The 24,799-nt window shown below is 38.1% G+C and overlaps 1 protein-coding gene across 2 annotated transcripts in view; it reads left to right on the top strand.

The window, feature by feature from the left end:
- Positions 1-20,421, top strand: part of LOC123554061 (uncharacterized) — a 38,165-nt gene extending 17,744 nt beyond the window's left edge. For both annotated transcript variants that reach the window (XM_045343934.2, XM_045343935.2), the window contains exons 3-4: positions 771-2,409; positions 15,690-20,421. In XM_045343934.2, the coding sequence (XP_045199869.2) occupies positions 822-2,409; positions 15,690-19,924 (5,823 nt within the window). In that variant the 5' untranslated portion in view covers positions 771-821 and the 3' untranslated portion in view covers positions 19,925-20,421. The remainder of the gene's footprint in view (positions 1-770; positions 2,410-15,689) is intronic.
- Positions 20,422-24,799: the final 4,378 nt, after the last annotated feature.

Genomic DNA, 24,799 nt, shown 5'->3' with positions numbered 1-24,799 from the left:
CATAGGTCACGGGCTTCATTTCCATGGTAACATCAATTGAATTTAAGGAACCACATTTTTCTACTGAAATTTGAACAGTTTTAGATCTTATTTTTAGTATATAAGTAACAAATTATCAACGGAACCTGAAAAATAGGTATTACAAATCAAACTGCTAGATTTTTTATTTGAAAATGGCCGTTACAAGTAACCTTTCATCCAACTATGTTCCAAATAACATTGGTTACCATCATCCATTTTCTTACAATCCGCATAACGTTTCAATATAACTACATAAAAGAAGCAAAATATTGATGATTATTCAGAGCAAAAGATTCATAACAAATATTTCAGCAAATATTTGTTATTTGAAGATAGTTAAAATAAAGAAAATGCACAGAATTACGTACTTTCAAGATAAAAGCTTTTAATTTTGCGCGGTAACTGACACGTAACGTCATGACGTCAATGACGTCATTTTAAGGCAACATTGTTTTGAAGCGTTTCTGCGGCAATTGATTCATTATTTCTGCATTATTAAACCATAAAGTATCAGATCGGAGGCAGGTTCATGATTTGTTTTCAGGAGAATGAATATACAAACACATTTAATTTGTCGTAAACGTCGTCGTAAATCGTCACGTTAGCTTCCGGTTGGACATGCGCACATACAAATATGAAGGTAACCTACCTCCTTAAACCATACCTTTATATTAGATTCTTAACAGGAACCATACGTAATTCTTTAATTGCCCTAATACTAATATTCAGACATTGTAATTTATTTTCAGGGTGTAATATAGAAAAGTGCCACTTGTTACTAGATACAATTAAAGAAAAAGATGGACGAAGAATCCCGAAATGAAGATATGTCAAGTGCTAAGAAAGATAAAAGTGTACCGAAAGAGAAACCTACCACTGATTTAAAAGCAGAGGCTGGAGCTTGTGGAGGTTACGAAGGTGAATCGGAAAAGGAAGACAAGAAGCGTAAAGGTTACAGTCGAAGAAGACATCAGTCTGAAGCAGAGTCTGCACAACGAGATAAAAATACTGATCAGAGTCTTGGAGCGAGACCAAAAGAAATTAAATCAGGAACTTACTATAACAGAAGGTATGCTCGAAAAGGTTCTTTTGATAGTAGAATGCCAACAGGCTGTAATCAGAATGAAACCAAATATCAGAGAGACAAATGTGTCTATGTAAAATATGACAAAAAGCATGTTGAAAAATCTCATACTGACTTGAAAGACAAACACGCAGATTCTTATAAAGGAAATGCAAAGAGTGGCGAAGATAAAACGCAGAAGATAAAGTTTAAGGATACCAGATCACAGAGGAATAAAGAAAACACTCCTAGATATGTTAAGCAAAAATGTTTTGATACATATTCAAGTAAAGGTGAGCTGCATAAAACTACGGCAGGTCATATTGATAACTGGTCAAAAGGAGACAAACGTAAAAATACCAAAGCAAACATTCAGACAAGTGTCGAGTCAGATGATAGAAAGAATGCAAATGTACAGAAGAAGCAGATTTCGAGTAAAGTTGATAACCAAGTAGGTACAGAACAACGATTTGAGAATGGAGGAAAAACGTTTCAATCTAAAGGGCCGCTGAACCCGTCAGCGTCACATAAACACCTGGCAAAAGAAACCTATTTATATGTTGTTGTCAATGATAAAGTCCGCAACACAAGCAATTTAAAAAACTTCTTGCTTCATAGAATGGGAAATCCAAAAGCTCTTGACTTCGAAGTTACAGACACTTGTGGGATCAGAAAGAGTGACTCAGAAAGTAGTATAATTTCAGTGAAATTTGAAAGTTTTAACAAAGCGTCCGTAGCCAGACATATGCTAAACAGGAATAACAAAAATGCTGAACATAAAATACAGTGCTTCTTTGACAAGAGAGAAGCGGAAGGTCTAGAAGTTGACACAACAAAACAAAAAAAGGACGACCTAGAAAGGGCATTTATAAAAATAGTGGAATTAGCGAAAAATGGTTTAGATAAGCACAATGATAAAATTCGTGATGTCCGTGCAAGTCTTTCTGTTGTAGAAGAACGCATTGGTAAAAAGCGCGGAGTCTCCTTTTACGAGTTTGAGAAATTATCAAATGAAAAGCTTGCATTTGAAGATAAATTGGAAGAGTTGGAGGGACAAAGAAAAGAGTTCACAAGATATTTACAGAGTATGAAGTTGAAACTGAATACGCTCATTGACTGTGACAAGTTTGAACATGAACTGAAAGAGATAAGAAAAGCGTTTGGTGTTGAATGTCAGCGGCTGGCGGCTGCACTACCGATGTACGCAAGGCGAGAAGACATATTAACAATCATCAAAGATAATCAGGTGTGTGTGATACTCGGTGAGACTGGGTCGGGAAAGTCTACACAGATGGTCCAGTATATATATCAGGCTGGGTTTGCAGGTATGTTCTCCGATTTGTCATCGGATTAAGTTATTCTAAATTCTAGCACGACCCGATTTGTTTTTCTAAGAAACAAAGAAGACTGAAAATTGTGTTCATTTACGTCACAATCATTAATTCATAACGTCAAACGTAAAAGCGGCGCGCTGGAAAAGAACTCGCACAAAACAGACAAGTATTTGATGGATGTCGCCAAGATGTACATAATAATCCTTGATTACGTGTTAGAATAGAAATAATATTTCTTGCCTACCTAGCAGGGAAAGTATACATTTGTCCGAGCACGCGCCAGGGATAGATATTTCTGTCTTTCCCTAGGGAAAACCCTTGTATAAAATAGCGTGCACTAAGGTGACGTCACATTGTAGTACAATGATTGTACTGGCACTATTGTGACGTCACAAACTATATAAATAATGTCAGGAAATACCAAAATCTATTTGTCTCCACGATCTGTTTTGAACGTGATAGGCAAGAAAAATGATCTAACATGTCTGCCTGTATAAGACAGCTGTTTTCCCAACCCTCGGGACAGCTTGGATAAAAAACCTCGCTAACGCTCGGTTTTCCATTCCACACTGTCCCTCGGGTAGGGAAAACCCCGTCTTACACAGGCAGACATGTAAGATCCTTATAATCTCAAACAGTGATTTGCTCTTGAATAACCTCATTGTCGTTAATATACGTATTAGATAAGATAAGATAAGAAATTTCTTTTTAGCTCGACCATACGAAGTATGGAGGGCTGTCCTACCCGACCCGGCGTCAGCGTCCTTCCGCGTCCGCACCTTGAATAAAGTTTTGATGTACTTTCTCTTTAACTCTGTAATTACTTGATGGATTTGTTTCAAACTTAAAATAAATATTCCTCATCACCCACATTTGGCACAAGGGCCATAACTCTAGCACCAATATTTTATGAATTATCCCCTTTTTTACTTAGAATTTCAGGATAAATTTTGATGCACTTTCACTCTATCTTGGATTTGATTCAAACTTAAAATAGTGACACAAGGTCCATAACTCGGGCAGCAATTTTTCATGAATTATGCCCCCTTTTTACTTAGAATTTAGGGTTAATTTTGATGCATTTTCACTATATCTCTGTTATTACAGAAAGGATTTGATTCAAACTTAAAATAGTTGTTCCACATCATCATTCACATCTTATGCCACAAGGGCCATAATTCTGGCATCAATATTTCATGAATTATTCCCCTTTTCTACTTAGAATTTCAGGTTCAAGTTTTGATGCACTGTCACTCTAACTCTATCATTATCAAATGGATTTGATTCAAACTTAAAATATTTGTTCCACATCATCACTCGGATCATATGACACAAGTGCCATAACTCTTGGACCAATATTTCAAGAATTATGCCCCCTTTTTGGTTAGAATTTCAGTTTAATTTTGATGATTATTCGCCATATCTCTGTTGTTACTAAATGGATTTGGTTTAAACTTAAAATGGTTGTTCCACATCATCACCTACACCATACGACACAAGGTCCACAGTGCTGGCGCCAATATGTTATGAGTTATGCCCTCTTTTTACTTAGAATTTCAGGTTCAAGTTGTGATGCACTTTTGGTCTATCTCAGATATTACTGAACGGATTTAATTCAAACTTAAAATAGTTATTCCATATTATTAGGCACATGATATGACACATGATGCATTACTCTTGCAGGTTTCCATGAATTATGTCCCTTTTATACTTATTTATATGTTTTGATCCCCCACCAACTGGGGAAGACATATTGTTTTTGCCCTGTCCGTCTGTCCGTCACACTTCATTTCCGGTCAATAACTGGAGAACCATTTGACCTAGAACCTTCAAACTTCATAGGATGGTAGGGCTTATGGAGTAGACGGCACCGATTGCTTTTGGGGTCATTTGATCAAAGGTCAAGGTCACAGGGGCCTGAACATGGAAAATAATTTCCGGTCAATAACTTAAGAACCACTTGACCCAGAATGTTGAAACTTCATAAGATGATTGGACTTGCAGAGTAGATGACCCCTATTGTTTTTGGGGTTACTCGATCAAAGGTCAATGTCACAGGGGCCTGAACATGGAAAACCGTTTCTGATCAATTACTTGAAATAACTTCACCCAGAATGCTGATACTTCATAGGATGATTGGAAATGTAGAGTAGATGACCCCTATTGATTGTTGGTCACTTGATCAAAGTTCAAGGTCAAAGGGGCCAGAAATTTGAAAACCGTTTCTGATCAATAAATTTAGAACCATTTGACCTAGAACCTTCAAACTTCATCGGATGATAGGACTTACAGATTTAATGACCCCTATTGATTTTGGAGTCACTTCAGCAAAGGTCAAGGTCACAGGGGCTTGAACATGGAAAACACTTTCCGATCAATAACTTAAGGACCACTTGGCCCAGAATGTTGAAACTTCATAAGATGATTGGACATGCAGAGTAAATGACCCCTATTGATTTTGTGGTCACTCCATCAAAGGTCAAGGTCACGGTGGCCATCTGCCTGTCACACTTCATTTTCGATCAATAAATGGAGAACCGTTTGACCAAGAACCTTTAAACTTCATTGGGTGATAGGGCGTTCAAAGTAGATGACCCCTAATATTTTTGGGGTTACTCGATCAGAGGTCAATGTCACAGGGGCCTGAACATGGACAACCGTTTCTGATCAATAACTTGAGATAACTTCACCCAGAATGTTGATACTTCATAGGATGATTGGAAATGTAGAGTAGATGACCCCTATTGATTTTTTGGTCACTTGATCAAAGTTCAAGGTCACAAGGGTCTGAAATTTGAAAACCGTTTCTGATCAATAACTTTAGAACCATTTGACCTAGAACCTTCAAACTTCATAGGGTGATAGGATTTACAGACTGAATGAACCCTATTGATTTTGGAGTCACTTCAGCAAAGGTCAAGGTCACAGGGGCCTGAACATGGAAAACACTTTCCGATCAATAACTTAAGAACCACTTGGCCCAGAATGTTGAAACTTCATAAGATGATTGGACATGCAGAGTAGATGACCCCTATTGATTTTGGGGTCACTCGATCAAAGGTCAAGGTCACAGGGGCCAGAGCATGGAAAACCGTTTCCAATCCATAACTTGAGAACCACTAGGCCCAGAATGTTGAAACTTCCTGGGATGATTGGACATGCCGAGTAGATGATCCCAATTGCAGCCAACCATCGGTATCTCTTGGACTTTTGCTCCTGTCCCCTATTGACCTTGTCTATTACTACTATGCATTGGGGGAGATTTTCTACAAAAGCATCTTCTAGTTACCTAATACTTTTGACACAGACTTAAGCCAATATCAGCAATATTAACAATATAAAGTCCAATATCTTCATCTACATGGAGTCATTAAATACTCCAGTGACAGCTCCAGCTTCCTCAGATGTGCGCAATTTCACTATCCAGCATCGAAATAGTCGAGCGAGCTGTCTCTTGTGACAACTATTGTTTATAGTGACATGTGCAAAGACATAATTATAACAAATTAAATTACACAATAAAAGCACCCGGCCCAGTGGACCTATATGTCACCTTAAATAAGTGATGACTATTTACAATACAATACAATACAAGATAATTATAGCATGATTATGCTCAAGAAATGAAATGGCAGACATAAATGTAAACCAATATCAGTCTTTGTAATAGCAAGAAATGAAAATCAATTCAAGTTAAAAACAGTTAACATTATGAATTAAGTATACTTCTTCTATGTATATATGATCTCATGATATATTTAGCTGTTTTTCTAGGGTGTATATTTACAAGAATATTTAACTTTTCTATCGCTGACAGATCCTGAAACTCATCATTTGTACAAATATCTCCCTGTATAGAACTTTTTATTTCAGTAAATAAGTCACATTCTAATAAAACATGCATTTTGATTTCTGGTACGTTCTTTGTTGCTCTGGCGTTTAACGTAACGTCCTGTCTCTTTACTAATTGGCGGTATACCGCATCGAAACTGACAAACTTCAGCTTCATTAAGATTAATAGTGGTCCTCGCCTGAAAGTGTTGCTCAAACCCTATGTATGTCATAATTGTATTTATGTCACTGCTCCAGTTGTTTGATTTGATGTAATAATCATGGAGAAATACCTTTTTTGTTAGTCTATTGTCCTACATATTAATTAGGTGATTCCATGCAGTACCTAAGTATTACAAGAAGATTTCTGTTTAAGTTTGGGATCCAGCCGGTATCTCCCTGTAGCGCTAGTATGGGAGCAAATCTATTTACTCCGAGAAAGTATCGAAGTGCACTGTTCTGAACATTTTCAACATTCAGGAATGGTTTAAAGTCCCATGTTGACGCACCGTAATAACGCAAGTAGTATAGAATTTTTCAAAAGTCTTTAAGGTAATGCATCGTTCATGATGCTACCAACTGCACGTCCTGTGCTTTTTGTTAGAGCTTTGCAAATTAGAGTAAAGTCGTTCTTTTCCTGGAACACTACTCCGAGATACTTATAATGCTCAACAGTTTCTAAAATATTGTCTTCAAATTTAAAAGTGTATTCATTGTGATTTGCACGACCTCGAAGAAAGTGTATACATTTAAATTTGTTTGCGTTAATCAGAACACGCCATGTTTTACACCAGCTATGTAGTATGTCAAACATTGATTGAAGCTCTGAGTCGGATATGAGCACGATATCGTCTGTGTGTAACAAAATGGATACGTTTATATCATCCATGGTTATTCCGAGGTCAGTGCCATTAATTACTTGTACAAGGTCATTGGCGAAAACTGAGAATAATGTTGGCGACAAATTACAGCTCTGTTGTAAGCCAATGGAACAGTAAAACCAGTCTGAAACATAGTCATTGATGCGAATGCAAGCACTAGACTGTGCGTAGATATTTTTGATAGACTGATATATTTTGCCGTCAATTTTGTTCAGTTACAGACTGTATAGTAACATATCCCTGTCACTTCTTCAAGTCTATAAATGATGTAAAGACCGATTAATTGTTCCTGATAATACTATTTGAAGTAAATATGTGATCCTCGCATGATCTGTTTGCTCTAAAACCGTTTTGTTCATCTGTTAATACACCGTAACTTTCCAGAAAAGTGGACACTCTTGTTTACAAAATGAGCTATTCATAATTTTAACATGTCCGAAACATTGCGGAATGATACTAATTTCACTTGGTTAATGATTACATTTTACTCGGACTTTATCGTAGACTCCTTGTGTAAAATCTCAAATTTTAAACTAAAATCAGAGTATTAAATCCATATAATATTTCAATGAAACTTCGAAGATTTGTAGTTCGTAGCATCATTTGGGACATGTGCAGTCAAAAAGTCTATTTGATATCTGAAATATTGTGAAATTTATTTCTAAAGTCACTATAAACTTGCAGGTACTTGAAAATGAAGCTATCTGATTGGTCAGTTAGAAACCCTGATGTCATGATAAAGTTATGAATAGAGTTTACTGATCAGTTACATTCCCATCAATGCATACTAGTAAGCTAATCCCTCTATAGTGAAGAGGCACACGTTTATCCGAGTTTGAGTCTTTTAGGGTAGGGCAGATAATAGCTTTCCTTCACATTGATGGTACTATGTTACAGTCAAACACTAACTGGAAAAGTTGACGTAAAACTGCTATAACCGGTTGAAATTGAAGAACTTCGTTAATATATTGTTATGGCCACACGCTGATCAGGATTTAGCTTATTGTATTTAGTATTATTATATTCCTTCACATCTTACTTCCAAACAATGATTTTATTCAAGGACACATCACTGTTTGTGATATATTATTTCTTAATTGCATGAAGTGGTATGAAGTTATCAGCACAGACGGACGGACTGAACGGCAGAGGGAAGGTCGGAATCTATTTATCCCTACATAGCCGCCAAAATTCTTTAAGCCGAGCGTTGCTGTCCTGCGACAGCTCTTATTTCTGTTCTAATTTTTATTTAATGGAGAAAGAGTCAAAAAAGTGAATATAGCAATAAATAGTGGACTTTTTATTAACAAGTTTTAACAAATGTTACCGTCACTATAGTTTATAATCAAGATGAAAAGCAAATTGAGACAGGGCTCAAGTTTAGGGTCCTTCATGTAACCCTACACACAGGCTTTTTTCTGTTTTATTGCCTTTATTGTTTTGTAAGTTTGATTTAAAGAATTTGAGCACACAAAATTTATAAGGCTTATCAGCAGGTCACAAGAGATGGTAATATGATATCACCTGCCGATTTCAGTAAAGTTGGTGTTCTTAAAGGAATTACAAGTTGGCACATTCATATCATTTAGCGGAATACTTAGCAATTCTTTTTATTGTATGCAAGAAATTATTCATACTTGTAGGTCAAGGGTCGAGGCCACAATGATACCGAGACTGAAAATGGATTTTGCCAAATAATTAAAGAAGGCTTTGGCCTACAGTCCTATTGTCTTCAAACTTCATAGGCTGATTGCCTGAGATCAGTAAATGATCCCCCTTTTTTGGGTGGGAGGGGGGCGTCGGTAAGTCAAGGTCACAGTGACCTGTGTTCTGGAAACGGTTTCCGCTAGAAAACTGGAGGACGCTTTAGCATACAGTCGTCAAATTTCATAGGGCCGTTGCCCGTGGTCAGCAGATGACCCCTATTGTGGTTAGAAACAGTAGATCAAAGGTCAAGGTATCTGTGAACTTGAGGCTAAAAACGGTTTCCGATCAGTAACTAAAGATGGCCTTTAACACATGCTCTAAACCAACCAGGTTATACTTGCGTACGATATTAATTACGACCTTCTCTGTCTCTGATTGAATTTCTTGAATATCGTTCCTGTTAAGCAAATTTATGTTTTATGTGTAAAACAGTTTAATATGGTTATAGCTGACATATAGTATTAGATTTTTAATTACTTCCTTTATCATATTTATAATGCTATAACCCAATTTATAAATGAATTGAATTTCATGTTTTGATCGTCCCGCCTGCCCACTTTTCACAAAGCGCACATTAATTACTCAAGGGGTCATGCGATCGATCCCCGGGCGAATTGTATATTCTCAGTGATGATTCGATAAAAAACATTGTGTCTGAAATTATTTCTCCGCCATCTCTTATTCTTGGGAAAAAGTTGAAAGTTATTTAACGTGGAGAGCACTGAATCCAGGGACACTGATTAGGTTAACTGTTTAACGTTACTGAAATAATGTTGAAATATTTACTGAAATACTGTTGAAAAACGGCAATAAATCCCAAACAAACTAGCATAGGATCTATTCATTTGTTGTTGTTACAAAACATAAGACACTTGTTTCCTAATACTAAATTGGAAATCATGTATAGTATTACTGCACAAACTACGAAATAGTCTTATGTCTTCCCCAGTAGGGGGTAAACATATTTTATTTGCCCTGTCCGTCCGCCCGTCCCGTCATTCCGTCCGTCGGTCACACTTCATTTCCGATAATAAGTGTAAAACCATTTGACCTAGAACTTTCAAACTTCATAGGGTAATAGGGTTTATGAAATAGATGACCCCTATTATTTTGGGGTCACTCCATTAAAGGCCAAGGTCACAGGTGCCTAAACATGGAAAGGCGTTTCCGGTCAATAACTTGAGAACCGCTTGATCAAGAATGTTTAAACTTCATAGGATGATTTAACATGCGTAGTAGACGATGCATCTTGATTTGGGGTCACCCCATCCAAGGTCACAGGGGCCAGAATCCGTCACACGTCATTTCCGATCAATAACTGGAGAACCATTTGACCTAGAACCTTCAACCTTCATAGGATGATAGGGCTTACGGAGTAGATGACCCATATTGTTATACGCCCGTTTGAAAAACGGGACGTATTATGGGAACGCCCCTGGTGGGCAGGCGGCCGGGCTGGCGGCGTCCACAGACTTTGTCCGGAGCATATCTTCTTCATGCATGGAGGGATTTTGATGAAACTTGGCACAGTTATTCACCATCATGAGACGGGGGTCTGAGGTTAAGGTCACACTTAGAGGTCAAAGGATACAAGAATGGAAACTTTGTCGAGCATTTCTTCTTCATGCATGGAGGGATTTTGATATAACTTGGCACAAGTGTTCACCACCACGAGACGGAGTGTCATGCGCAAGAACCAGGTCCCTGGGTCTAAGGTTAAGGTCACACTTAGAGGCCAAAGGTCAGATACAAGAATGACTTTGTCCGGAGCATTTTCTTCTTCATGCATCGAGGGATTTTGATGTAACTTGGCACAATTGTACACCATCATGAAACGGAGTGTCATGCGCAGGTCCCTTCTTAAGACTTACTTCCCTTTGTTGTTACTATGAATAGCTTATGTTGCACCTCAAAATGGTAGCAACGCATTTTGGTAGTCACTACCAAAATTCGGCCGAGTTTTGATAGTCACTACCAAAATGCGTTACTCTCATCGCAATTTGATAGTTTACAAAAATGTAGTGCCAAATTCCTCGGATAAGTACACATCCAACGCAAAACGGTATTAATAATAATCTCATGATTTACAAAAAGAATATTTTGTGAAGAATGGACAATATTATTTCAAAGAGAGTCATGATGGAACTTAGTCGCTCATCCGACCATGACCTTTTGACCTTGAAAGGGGCGTACCTCCAGAACTACTGGGACGATCCGGCTGATCATCGAACTTGCCCGAGATGTTAACATTCTGACCAAGACTGGTGAACATTGGATAAGAACTGCTAAAATTAGATAGCAAACAACTTTGGATCCGCCCGCCCGCCGCAGGTGTTATCATAATACGTCGTATATACAAATGAAAAAAAAGCCAAAATCTGCGATAAATATTTAGAGAAAATCATTCGCATTTTTATATGTAGATAAATAATAAGATACATGACATTGTATACCTTATTGCGGAGGAAGCTTCATTTCTGAGTAAATGATATATTTCTTACCCATCGAAACACACAGAACGAACCTACCATTTCCATGCGTTGTCCGGGGAGGACCCCAAAATACCACTGACTCGCATTTATACACCAAAATAAAAATCTAAATCTAACGTTTTGGAAAATTATTCGAGTAAGCCCACGCCCACATTTTACCATTCTTTTACGTTGTGTTTTAAAGATATACTTAAAGAGCTTTTTTGCCAGATATATAAGACCCCTAAAACACGTACAGAATTCACAATTTATGTTCATGTGGGATGTTTTAAAAAATATCTAGGTGGAGAACCCACGTGCCATCCTCACACTTATACTTCGTTTAACAGAATTCAACATTTTCGTGCTTTAAAAAATCTCTGTGGACTATCCCTCCGACAACACTAGCACATTAAAACAACAAACAATACAATGTTATTGCATAGGAAGCGTCGTTTGAGGTCCCTTCACACGCTCAGGAATCTACATTTTGGTTTTTATACGAAAACTATATCTCGGGAGGGGAACTCCGAACCTCCTACCCCACCATTGTTTAGCTCACCTGAGCACAAAGTGCTCAGGGTAAGCTATTGTGATCGCTCACCGTCCGGTGTCTGTCCGTCGTCCGTCCGTCCGTCGTTCGGCGTCCGTCGTCCGTCCACACTTCCCTTTAAACAACATCTCCTCCTAAACCACCAGGCCAATTTTGATGAAACTTCACAGGGGTGTACCTTGGATGGTCCTCTTTAAAATTTATTCAAAGAATTGAATTCCATACAGAACTCTGGTTGCCATGGCAACCGAAAGGAAAAACTTAAAAAATCTTCTTGTCCAAAACCACAGGTTCTAGGGCTTTGATATTTGGTATGCAGCATCATCTAGTGATCCTCTACCAAGACTTTTCAAATTAACCCCCTAGGGTCAAATATGGCCCCGCCCTGGGGTCACATGGTTTACATAGACTTATATAGGGAAATCTTCTTGTCCAAAACAACAGGGCCTAGGGCTTTGATATTTGATATGTAGCATCATCTAGTGGTCCGCTAACAAGATTGTTCAAATTATCTCCCTAGGGTTAAATATGCGCCCGCCCTGGGAGTCACATGGTTTAAATAAACTTATATAGGGAAAATTTTGAAACTCTTCTTGTACAAAACCACATAGCCTAGGGCTTTGATATTTGGTATGTAGCATCATATAGAAGTCCTTCACCAAGATTATTCAAATTATCCCCCTGGGGTAAAAAATGGCTCCGCCCCGGGGGTCACATGGTTTAAATACACTTACATAGGGAAAACCCTTTAAAAAAGTTCTTGTCTTAAACTATAAGGCTCAGAGCTTAGATATTTAGTATTTGGCATGCTCTAGTGGTTCTTAAACAAGATTGTTCAAATCATGACCCTGGAGTCAATATATGCCACGCCCAGGGGGTCCCTTGTTTTACATTGACTTATAAAGGAAAAATATTTAAAACTCTTCTTGTCCAGAAGCGTTAGGCCTAGACCTTAGATATTTGGTATTTAGTATTTTCTAGAGGTCAGCTATCAAGTTTGTTCAAACATGACCCAGGGAACCACTGACCTACTGACCTACTTTTTCATTTTTGAAGTAACAGCATAGAAATTTGGACCATATGTATAATTTTTGATACAGATTTCAACACTCATCTTGAATAGTCTTAATCTTGACCTACTGACATACTTTCTTGTTTTGATTTTTTGTTTGTTTGTTTTGGGTTTAACGCCGTTTTTTCAAATGTATTTCAGTCATGTAACGGCGGGCAGTTAACCTAACCAGTGTTCCTGGATTCTGTACCAGTACAAACCTGTTCTCCGCAAGTAACTGCCAACTTCCCCACATGAATCAGAGGTGGAGGACTAATGATTTCAGACACAATGTCGTTTATCAAATAGTCACGGAGAACACACGCCCCGCCCGAAGATCGAACTCGCGACCCCGCGATCCGTAGACCGACGCTCTACCTACTGAGCTAAGCGGGCGGGTTTCTTGTTTTGAAGCTACAGCATTGAAATTTGGACCGTGTGTATAATGTTTGATACAAATTTCAATATTCCTCTCCAATATTCTAAACCCTGACCTACTTTCTTGTTTTTGAAGCTACAGTAAAGAGATTTGGCCCACTTGTATAATTTTTTAACAGATTTCAATTGTTATCTTGAATAATCTTTACCATGACCTACTCACCTAGTTTTTTTTTGTTTTTGAAGCTTTAGCAAAGAAATTTGTTCTAGCAAGCAAGTAAACTCAGGTGAACGATATAGGGCCATCATGGCCCTCTTGTATAGGAGAAATTTTCACCTTTTATCTCTCTCTTTTGTGCGTAATGTAAAAATGAGCACAGCCCCTGATGTAGAAAAAAACTACCAAAATACGTTCCATTTCATGATCCTTAACACATCATATGTACCCTTGCAACGCATTTTGTCGCTACCAAAACTCGGCCGAATTTTGATAGCGACTACCAAAAATGCGTTGCTACCATTTTGATGTGTAACATTACTTATATTGTAACTTTTTCATTACTAGTCGCAGGGAAAAATCGAGACCACTTTTCTGTAGTACAACATGCATGTTACATCCAATTTTGAGGTGTATTTTGACCTATCTCTACCTGGTAAGGATTTTTGTGTGGACTTACAATTTTTTTTGGATTGTTTTCTTTTTTAAGATTAACTTCCCTTAGTTGTTACTATAAATAACTTATATTGTAACTTATTTATAATTGACCGTAGAGAAAAACCAAGACCACTTTTCTGTGGTACAACATAGATGTTACTTTCAAATTTTAGGTGTATTTTAAGGTATCTCTACCTGGTAAGGAGTTTTTTGTGGACTTAGAAAAACAAAAGAATTACAATAATTACTAAACAACCACAAAATCAAAATTCCATTTGCAAATACAGGTGCTAGTGTAAAGAAATTTGACGGGCGTATATTGTGACATTCTGGCACTCTTGTTTTTGGGGTCATTCCATCAAGGACACAGGGTCTGAACACGGGAAATTTCATAGGATGATTGGACATGCAGAGCAGATGACCTCTATTGGTTTTGGGGTCATTTGATCAAAGGTCAAGGTCACAGGGGCCTGAACATGGAAAAAAAAGTTTACGATCAATAACTTGAGAACCACTTGACTCAGAATGTTGAATCTTCATAGGATGATTGAACATGCAGAGTAGATGACCCTTATAGATTTTGGGTCATTCCATCAAAGGTCAAGGTCACAGGGGCCTGAGCATGGAAAACCGTTTCCGATCAATAACTTGAGAACCACTTGACCCAGAATGTTGAAACTTCCTGTTTCATGTTGATCCCTATTGCATTTCAGTCTCTAAGCCAACCATCAGTGTCTCTTTGATTTTCATTCCTCTCTCCTATTGACGTCTTGCCTTTTACTACTATGCTTTGGGGGAGACATGCGCGTGTTTTACCCCCACCCTCTCCTTGTAAGGGGGGTGCGGGGTATACTGGTGTCTGTCTGTCTGCTGTCTGTCCGTCTGTCTGTAGACACAATCTTGTGCGCACCAACTCTCCTCATCCCCTTGACACAATTTAATGAAACTTCACACAAGTGATCAGTAACAACAGTAGTTGTGCATGGTGCATGTTAGGTTCTTGCAGAAAAACAAATTGCAGAGTTACGGGACTTCGCATGTACATAATTGAATGAAATTTAACACAAGTGATCAGTAGTAACCCTAGTTGTGCATGGTGCAAGTTAGGTTCTTTCAGAAAACAATTCTGCACAGTTATGGGACATTGTTTTTTGTTAATATACTATAATTATGCATACAGTCTGCATATGCAAACTTGTGCACGCCTAATCTCCCGAACCCTTGCACACAATTTAATGAAACTTCACACAAGTGATCAGTACCAACCCTAGTTGTGCATGGTGCATGTTGCGTTCTTTTAGATAAATATTCTGCAGTGTTATGGGACTTTGTTTTTTTGTTACTTTACTATATACATAGAGTCTGCATATGCAGTCTTGTGCGCGCCTAATCTCCCGAACATTTGCACACACTTTAATGAAACTTCACACAAGTGATCAGTACCAACCTTACTTGTGCATGGTGCATGTTAGGTTCTTTCAGAAAAATATTCTGTAGAGTTATGGGACTTTGTTTTTTGTTACTATACTATATACATAGAGTCTATATATAGAAAGTTCACGTAATTGCGTCAAATTGCAATGTACTGTGTCAGTGCATGCTTGGGGTACATTCATCACCTTCAGTGATAGCTCTAGTTTCTACAAAAGCATCCTCTAGTTTATACTACAGTTCCTGTTTAAAAACGATGTTCAAAAGTTGTTAGAAGTTCAAATTATTTTCTTTTTATCTGTTTTTGTTTAAGCTGACGGACTTATTGCGTGTACTCAACCCAGAAAGATTGCTGCTGTCAGTCTTGCGATACATGTATCCTCAGAACTTGCCTCAAGTGTTGGTCAGGTCGTTGGTTACAAAGTTGGAATGCAGACAAAGATGACAGCGGTAACGAAAGTAGTGTTTATGACTGATCATATATTACTAAATGAGTGTTTAAAGGATCGAATGTTAACACAGTACTCATGCATTCTTATAGACGAAGCACATGAGCGAAGTATTCATACCGACTTGCTTCTTGGTATGCTGAAGGAAGCCTTAAACAGTAGACCAGATCTTAGGGTTGTAATAACTTCGGCAACGATTGACCCAGATATCTTTGTGGATTATTTTGGCGGCTATGATCATTGTCCTGTACTGAAGGTTTCTGGGAGAACATTTCCTGTAGATGTATTCTGGGAACAAGATGACTATTTTGATACCCCATTTCCCGAAGATTATGAAAGAAAGGCGCTAAACAAAGCAATTGAAATCCACCAATCTGAGAAGACCGAAGGTGACATACTAGTATTTTTAACAGCTGCTGTTGAGACAGATAGGTGCACAGAAAAACTTAAGAAAATGATTGGAGAAGCAGATGTTCAATGCTTGCAGCTACACGGTAGGCTTAAAACGGAAGAACAACAGCTGGTTTTTGAGAAAACGCCGAGGGGGAAGCGAAAAATTGTTTTTGCTACCAATAGCGCTGAGACGTCAATTACCATTCCAGGTATTAAGTTTGTTGTAGATACTGGTGTTGTAAAAGAAATGAGGTTTGATCCGAAGAAAAACATGAATTCTCTGGATGTGGTATCAGTCAGCCAAAGCTCTGCTAATCAGCGCAAAGGACGTGCAGGGAGGACTTCGTCAGGAATTTGCTACAGGCTTTATACATTAGAAGACTACAAAAGAATGGATAGGGCGGCAAGCCCAGAAATTCTTCGGATACAGGTTTCACAAGCCATGCTTAAATTAATGGAGCTTGGAGTAGATCCAATAAGTTTTGATTACGTTCAATCCCCATCTCAGGCGGCCATGATATCAGCTTTAGATGAACTGAAAGAGATCGGTGCAGTCGACGATGCCGGTATATCTGAACTTGGCAAATGGATTGCTAAATTGCCGGTTGAACCAAAACTTGGAGCTTTTATAAAGAAGGGCGTAGAGATGGAAATCACTACAGAAGCTCTTGTAGTGGCATCATGTTGCAATCAAAGCGGAATATTTTTCCGAGTTGGGACACAGGAAGAGAAAAAGGAAGCAGATGCAAGAAAGATGAAGTTTTGTCATCTAGGTGGAGATTTACTCACAATGTTGAATGTATATAGAGAATGGGATAAGGTACAAGAGAGAGCAAAAGGAAAATGGTGTCAGACGAATAGTATAAACGGAAAAGCAATGAAGGGTGTCAGGGACATGATGAATGAGATGATCACTGTGCTGAAGAAGGAGTTGGAATTAAAGATAAAACATGAGTTTAAAGATCCACAAGAAGCAGATAGTCGCGTACAAAATCTCATATTTGAATGCATGACATCGAAACTAGGTTACTACCTTGGACACGAAAGCGCAGGATATCTTATTGTGAATAGGCTTCAAAGAGTCCAGTTACACCCGTCTTCAGCAGTATTATCTCTAGGCTTCGAACCAAGCTGGGTCGTTTTTAACAGAGTCTTGAAAACTTCCGCAGATTTTATGACTGAAGTAACACCTGTGCTAGACGATGTGGTCGAAGATGCAATCCAGAAAGGGAAAGTTTGTATTGACATGGAGTTACTTATGAGTCTGAAAGTTAAACGTGTCCTAAAAATGCCAGTAGGCAAGCATGTGTTTTGGAAATTTGTTGGACCGATGCATAAGAACAGACGAAAAGTAGAGGAAGACATTAGAATGGCATGTGATGGTTCCTTAATTATTGTAGAAGCAGATAAACAACGTGGAGAAATTAGTGTATTTTGCACAGTCGAACATGAAGATCAGGCATCTGCTATGCTTCGCTCGATATTGGAGGCAGCGCCACAACAATTACTCAACGAGTCACGCGAAGAACCCATCGGTAATGACAAAAGTAGTGTACGTGCTGTTCTACGCGAAGGCGGCTCAGCAGTTGATATACTTATGCCGAATGATTATAGAGTTTTGAACATAAAACAGAAAGACAATTCTATGTATGATCTTGACGAAGAAAGCGTTCGAACAATGCTTGAAGAATATGGACCAGTGGAACAGATATGGCAAACGACAGGTAAAAAGCAAAGCCAGAGCCCATTCTGGGGTAAAGTGACATTCACACATAAGCTCGACGCTGAAGACGCTGTGGAAGATATAAACAAGGACGACGAATGTGAGATAAGATTGATACCAATTTCGCACGAATCTCAGACCTCTGCACCACAACAGGGTTTCACTATGAAGCTGACATGGTGTAGACGACCGGGAAAAGGTCATTGTTTTGTATATTTAGATCGACCAGAAGACATGTCACAACTTTTACTGACACCACCAATGATAAACGGAACGTACGTTCAAGTTTCGCTTTCGAAACAACAGTCAGATTTATTCATTAAAGGATTATCTCGAGATGTGACCGAGGATGAAGTAAAAGATGGACTGGCTCGTGTCATTGGACTTTCTCTTGACGAATGCCGAGATAGATTTCGTGTAATTATTGCTCGACATATTGCACCTTGGAGTGTCGACCAAAGATTCCACGTTCAGGATGAACTTGCAACAATAATGTCAAGGTATACACAACGAGATTCATTTCGTGTACATGTTAGAGAATATAAGCAACAAACCGTCATGTGCATAGCATTTGCATCGTTTTCGGACCCTCAGGTATGCTACGACACTGCGAATGCAATGACTGATGATGGTACAGACATAGATGGACATCCTATTGATATCACTTTAGAGTGCAAAGCAACGGTACATGTAAACAGAAAACTGTATAACATAGTCGGACAGGATGTAAAACGCCTTGTTGACAGATATGTCCACAAGAACTCGTCAACAACTTTAAAAATAAGAGATCTAAAGTCAGGTAACTTTTCAGTGGATATTAAAGCCATAACACCACAGAAACTAGCAAAAGTAAAAGTTCAAGTTGAGACAGTTGTCGGCGGAGATACGCTTGAATGTGGAGAGAAGGAAAACATGCAGTCTTTTTTCACTAAAGATGGAAGGCAGCAGGCCCAGCGTATAGAGAAGGCAACACGGACACTCATCTTCGTTGACGAGAGGCAAATGAAGATATCTATTCAAGGGCTAGCTTTAGATAGAGTTCAAGCCATACAAATGATTGACGATTATATTTCAAAAAATGCAAATGCCATGGAATCAGAAGTCCGTTTAAAAGGCGAAGAAAATCCACCCGGACTATTAAAAGCTCTGCTAGTAAAATATGGGTTGCGTTTTGATGACCTGAAGAAAGACACTGGCATTTCAAAAGTATTTTTCAACCTACGTTCCCATGAAATTACTCTCACTGGAAAAGAAGAAGATATTAAGAAAGCACAAGACAAGATTAAAGAAATACGGGCAGAATTGACTGCACGTGAAAAAGTACAAATTCAAGAAGCAGAATTACCAGACTGCCCAATATGTTTATGTCCCGTTGAGGAGTCAGACATGTGCCGACTTGAATACTGCGGCCACGCGTACTGCAAAGTTTGTCTGGCGTCACAGATCCAGGCTGCTGTGTCCGATCGACAACTGCCTGTTGTATGCGCCGTTGAAGACTGCAACAAGGCCCTAGTCATAAGAGATATCAATACACAGATAAAGATAGGTAACATTAAGAGAAAAGCTCTTCTAGACGCCGCTGTGGCATCGTTAGTTGTCAAGAACAGCGAGGAGTTTCACTACTGCATCACTCCCGATTGTGAAGTTGTTTATCGAGTGACCACTAATGGCGAGCTGTTTTATTGCCCCGCCTGTCGCACTAAAATCTGTACCAGCTGTCATTCACAGTCGCATGAAGGTCTTACATGTGCCATGTATAAGAGCGCAAAAAGAGATGGTGAATCTATCGTGAAGTGGCTGAGAGTAGATCCGACCAATCGGAAATTATGCCCAAAATGTGGGATTGGAATCGAAAAGTCAGCTGGATGTGACCATATGGAATGCAAATGTGGAGCACACATATGTTGGAAATGTCTAGAGTATTTTTCAAGTAGTGGTGGTTGCTATGGTCATCTAAGTCGTGCTCATGACAGTTTCGTTTAAGTACATTGTTTGAAAAAGGCCCAAACTTGTAACAGGTCTTTATACTGTTTTCTTCCTTTTCGGAATGGTTGTTATATCTGAACTTATACTATTGTTAAGTTATTTTCATGACTATACAATCATGTTTTTGGAGCTAGTGTAGTAATATGCACTTATTTAAAACTGCGGCCATGCCTACTGCAAAGTTTGTCTGGCGTCACAGATCCAGGCTGCTGTGTCCGATCGACAACTTCCTGTTGTATTCGCCGTTGAAGACTGCAACAAGGCCCTAGTCATAAGAGATATCAATACACAGATAAAAATATGTAACATTAAGAGAAAAGCTTTTCTAGACGCCGCTGTGGCATCGTTAGTTGTCAAGAACAGCGAGGAGTTTCACTACTGCATCACTCCCGATTGTGAAGTTGTTTATCGAGTGACCACTAATGGCGAGCTGTTTTATTGCCCCGCCTGTCGCACTAAAATCTGTACCAGCTGTCATTCACAGTCGCATGATCGTCTTACATGTGCCATGTATAAAAGCGCAAGAAAAGATGGTGGATCTATTGTGAAGTGGTTGAGCGAAGATCCGCACAATCGGAAATTATGTCCAAAATGTGGATATGGAATCGAAAAGATAGATGGCTGTGATCATATGAAATGCAAGTGTGGAGCACATATCTGTTGGAAATGTCTGAAGCATTTTACAAGTAGCCGTGACTGCTATGGCCATCTAAGAGTTGCACACCAAAGTTTCGTTTAAGTCTATTGTTGGAAAAAGACTAACAACGTTTATTACTTTTTCTTTTTCTGGGATATTGATATCAATTTGAAGTGATACTTGTTCATCATTATTTTCTAGACTTTACATGTTTATAATTTTGACATGTGTTTCACAGTTTTGTTCATACGTATAAGTCCGAATGATAATAGATTAATATTTAAAGGGGTTCTTTTAAACTGCTTGAGAGATCCCCACCAAAAAAGGGTTGTGTTAATTTTATTCAGATCTTTCTTGTGCAAATGATTTATGTATTGAAGTTTGTATTGTCAGTTTGTTTATGAATTGCACTTAGTGTATTATATTTTTCTCTTCTTTGTTGCTGATAGGTTTGAATAGACACACTGAATTACACGCTTTTCAAACGTAATATATTTTAGAATACATACATTAAAGCGCGCATATTTTAATTAAATGCATGAAATGGTCTTCTTCGAAGAAAAGGGTGCATATTGTTTAGTTCATTGTCTATTGGTCGGTGGGTCTCTGTCAGTAACTATAGAATGCTTATTTTCACAACAGTCGATCTTCACAGGAAGATTGCTTGTGGTCAATGTAGGTTAGATACCACCAATTATTTTCCCATAGACTTACATAACAACATTAATTGAAACATGTGTATCTAATTACATTTCTTTCAAGAAGTACCTTAGTTCCACCAAAATATCGGATGAAAACACATGAATAATGATACTTTATTTAAGTAATTTTCAGGTGAATGAGATAACACCCTGTTTGCATCATTGGCACGGCTGGAGAAATTCGTTTGATAAAACTTTTTTCAATTCATATAAAATGTAGTATTTTTTTTTTTCAAAATGTGTAGAGAAAATACTGTAAATGCATTAACAAATTTCAGTTTTTCAAAACTCTGGGTTTGTTTCCATTACTAACCTTTCAGAACGGACAAATATAACCTTATTCACAGGTATACACTAACCTTATTCCCAGTAAGTTACCGATACGTGTTGAAATTGGTGGTCTCCGACCTAAAATTGTGGGCTCAGTATGCCCAAAGTCCGTCATAACATGGATGCCTGTACTCAGTAGATGACCCGTGTTGTATTCAGAAGTATTTGCTTAAAGATTAAGGATAATGTAAACACTTTTGAGACCACCCCTCGGGTAAATTTTCATTTTGGAAATCATACATGACAGAACTGTAATATTCGTAACATGTATATACAGAATTGTTCAGAATGGGTAGAAAATACTTTCTGTAAAGGTCACCTTGTTTGAAAACATGTATTTTGTCTTACAACACATGTACTTCGATTGTCCACATTCTATTTGTAGAAAATATCAAAGTTCTTTTTCAAACATACATGTATTTTATTCTCTAAATTTGTTTCTGTCGTGTGTCTAACATATTCACCTAGGTATTCTGGGAAATGAAAACTGATTAACAAAACAAATCACAGATATATTTTTGAAATATTGCAGTTTTTGGTCATATCAACAGCTCTGCTTTCACTTTCATTTTGCAACTTTTGTATTTTTTAAAATGTACATTATTTGTAACACTTTCAACTCCCGGACTACCTGCAGAAATATGCTAGACACACAATAATCATAAAAGTAATGACAAAATACTTTTCAAAAGGAAGCTTGATATCTTCTACAAAATAGAACATGAACAGTCAAAGTACATGTGATATAGGACAAAATGTGTTATTCAATAAAATATTACCTGTCTTGAAAGTTTCTTCTACTTATTATAAATAGTTTGGTATATTGTATATGATAAACCTATGTATATGTGGCGTAAAAACTAAAAACAAAAATTCACCCGAGGGATGGTTTTAAAGGACTTGACAAGAACCTTAAGGACATCATACAAATACCCCCGCAGGCTATCATGGGGACATATGTGCTTTACAAACAGCTTTTGCTATTTGGTACCTTACGGTGAAAATCATAATCAGGTGTCAAGTATAGACTTCCTACGATTTTACGATGTTGTAAATCAATTAAGCAGTCAAATTCGCTATACATTTTGAACCTGGCACACACAACTAAAGCTAATTCAATGAACGATCAGTAGCCTGATGCAGAAACATATAATATGAAACAATTTGCCCAGGTGTACATTAAACCTCAAGACTGTGTTATTTTTTGCTTTCATATGTCTGTCTTGTAGAGTAAATGAACATTAAAATAGTTCTGAAATTGTAGATAATTATATCAAATATTTATTTATGTATTATATTTGTGAGACAATGTAGTTTCAGTATAATTAAAATAATTCCATAATATTTGCACATATCCTGAAATATGCGTTAATAAAATATAAAAGGTAAATTAAAGGCTAATTATTTTGTTACATTCTGTAATAAATCAATTCAGTTTGATAGCTCGTTTTAAGCTCAAGGAGAGCTATTGTGACCTGTCATTGTTCGTCGTCCGTCGTAGAACGTACGTCTTGCGTCGTCCTTGTCTTGTTAACGCTCTAGAAGCCACAGTTGTAACCTAATCTTTATGAAACTTGGTGAGAATGTTTGTCTAGATAGTCTTTAGGTTAAGTTGAAACTGGGTCATGTGGTGTCAAAACCTAGGTCAGTAGAAAGTTTTGTTAACACTCTAGAATCCACAGTTTGAAAATTTGTAAGAGTGTTTGTCTTGATGTCCTGTATGTCAAGTTTGAATCTCGGTTATGTGGGGGTCCAAAACGAAGTCACTTGTTCAAATCAAAGTAAGGCGTGTAACACTCCAGAGGCCACATTTATGAACCTGTCTTCATGAAAATGTTTAGGCCAAGTTTGAATCTGGGTCATGTGGGATTAAAAACTAGGTCAGTAGGTCAGATCAAAGGACAGTCATGTTAACACTCTAACGACCACATTTTAAGTTAGAAATTCATGAGAAATGTTTGTCTTGATGAAATCTTGGTTAAGTTTGAATATGGGTCATCTGGGATTAAAAACTAGGACAACCGATCAAAGAAAAACTTCATTTGTGCAATAGAGTAGAGGTGGGGGCTGCATTTTCGACTGGATAGTCGTGAAATTTGATCAGAATGATTCATCTGGTCAAATAAAAGAAAAACCTTGTGTATTCAATAGAAACTCGGTCAGAGTGTTTGTCTCCATGAAATCTCGGGTGAATTTTTATCTGGGTCACGTCGGATCAAACACTAGGTAACCAGGTCAAATCAAAGAAAAAGCCTGTTTACATAGACGCCACTTTTTTGCTCCAATCCTCCCGAAAGTTTTTCAGAATGTTTGTTTTCATGAAATCTTGCACAAGTTTTAATCTGGGTCATGTCGGGTAAAAAGCTAGGTCACTAAGTCAAATCAAAAGAAAATGCTTGTTTACACTCAAGAAGCCAAATTTATGGTCCAATCTTAATGAAAATTGGTGTGAATATTTGTCTTCATGAAATCACTAGGCAAACATGTTTACACTGTCATGGTATCTTACTCAGGTGAGCGACCTATGGCAGTTTTGGCTCTCTTTCTTTGTATGACCATTTAGAAGCAAACGGTATTTCAAAATGGTACTGATCAGCTCCGCCTACTCGGCTGAATTAATTTTGTTGGGAGACATTTATAGGTCATATGGCGACTTTCAAGCTTTTAAAGGTGGAGGAAGACTCTAGGTACCCATCCGTGCATTATTCTAGGCACGGACAGGTACCTGGGTAGACCCACCGACCTTCCGTAAGCCTGCTGGATTGCTTCCTAACATGAAAGAATTCTACACCCTAAAAGAAATTTCGAACTCGCTGCGACGAAGTGCAAGTGGTTCGAACTCAGCTACCTTAATCACTCGGCCTTGGTGACGTATCATGACGTGATATCTTATGGCGATTTTCGAGCTTTTGACGGTAGAGGAAGATCCAATGTGCCCATCCGTGCATTATTCTAGGCACGGGCAGGTACCCGGATAGAACACCGATCTTCCGTAAGCCTGTTGGATTGCCTCTAAAATATGAAAGAATTCTACGTCCCAATAAAAATTTCGAATTGTCAGCTACCACTCAGCCACGGGACGTATTTAGTACTTTGCAATGAAGATGCTTTGTGTTTCCCTCCGTTTTGTCTTACTACGACGAAAATCGCAATCGATCTAAGATCATTAAATGGACAAGGGCTACTTTTTATCCCCCGCCGATG

Source organism: Mercenaria mercenaria, chromosome 7 (assembly GCF_021730395.1).
Source record: "Mercenaria mercenaria strain notata chromosome 7, MADL_Memer_1, whole genome shotgun sequence".
Lineage (NCBI taxonomy): Eukaryota > Metazoa > Mollusca > Bivalvia > Venerida > Veneridae > Mercenaria > Mercenaria mercenaria.
This window is presented reverse-complemented; position numbering and strand designations above follow the sequence as displayed.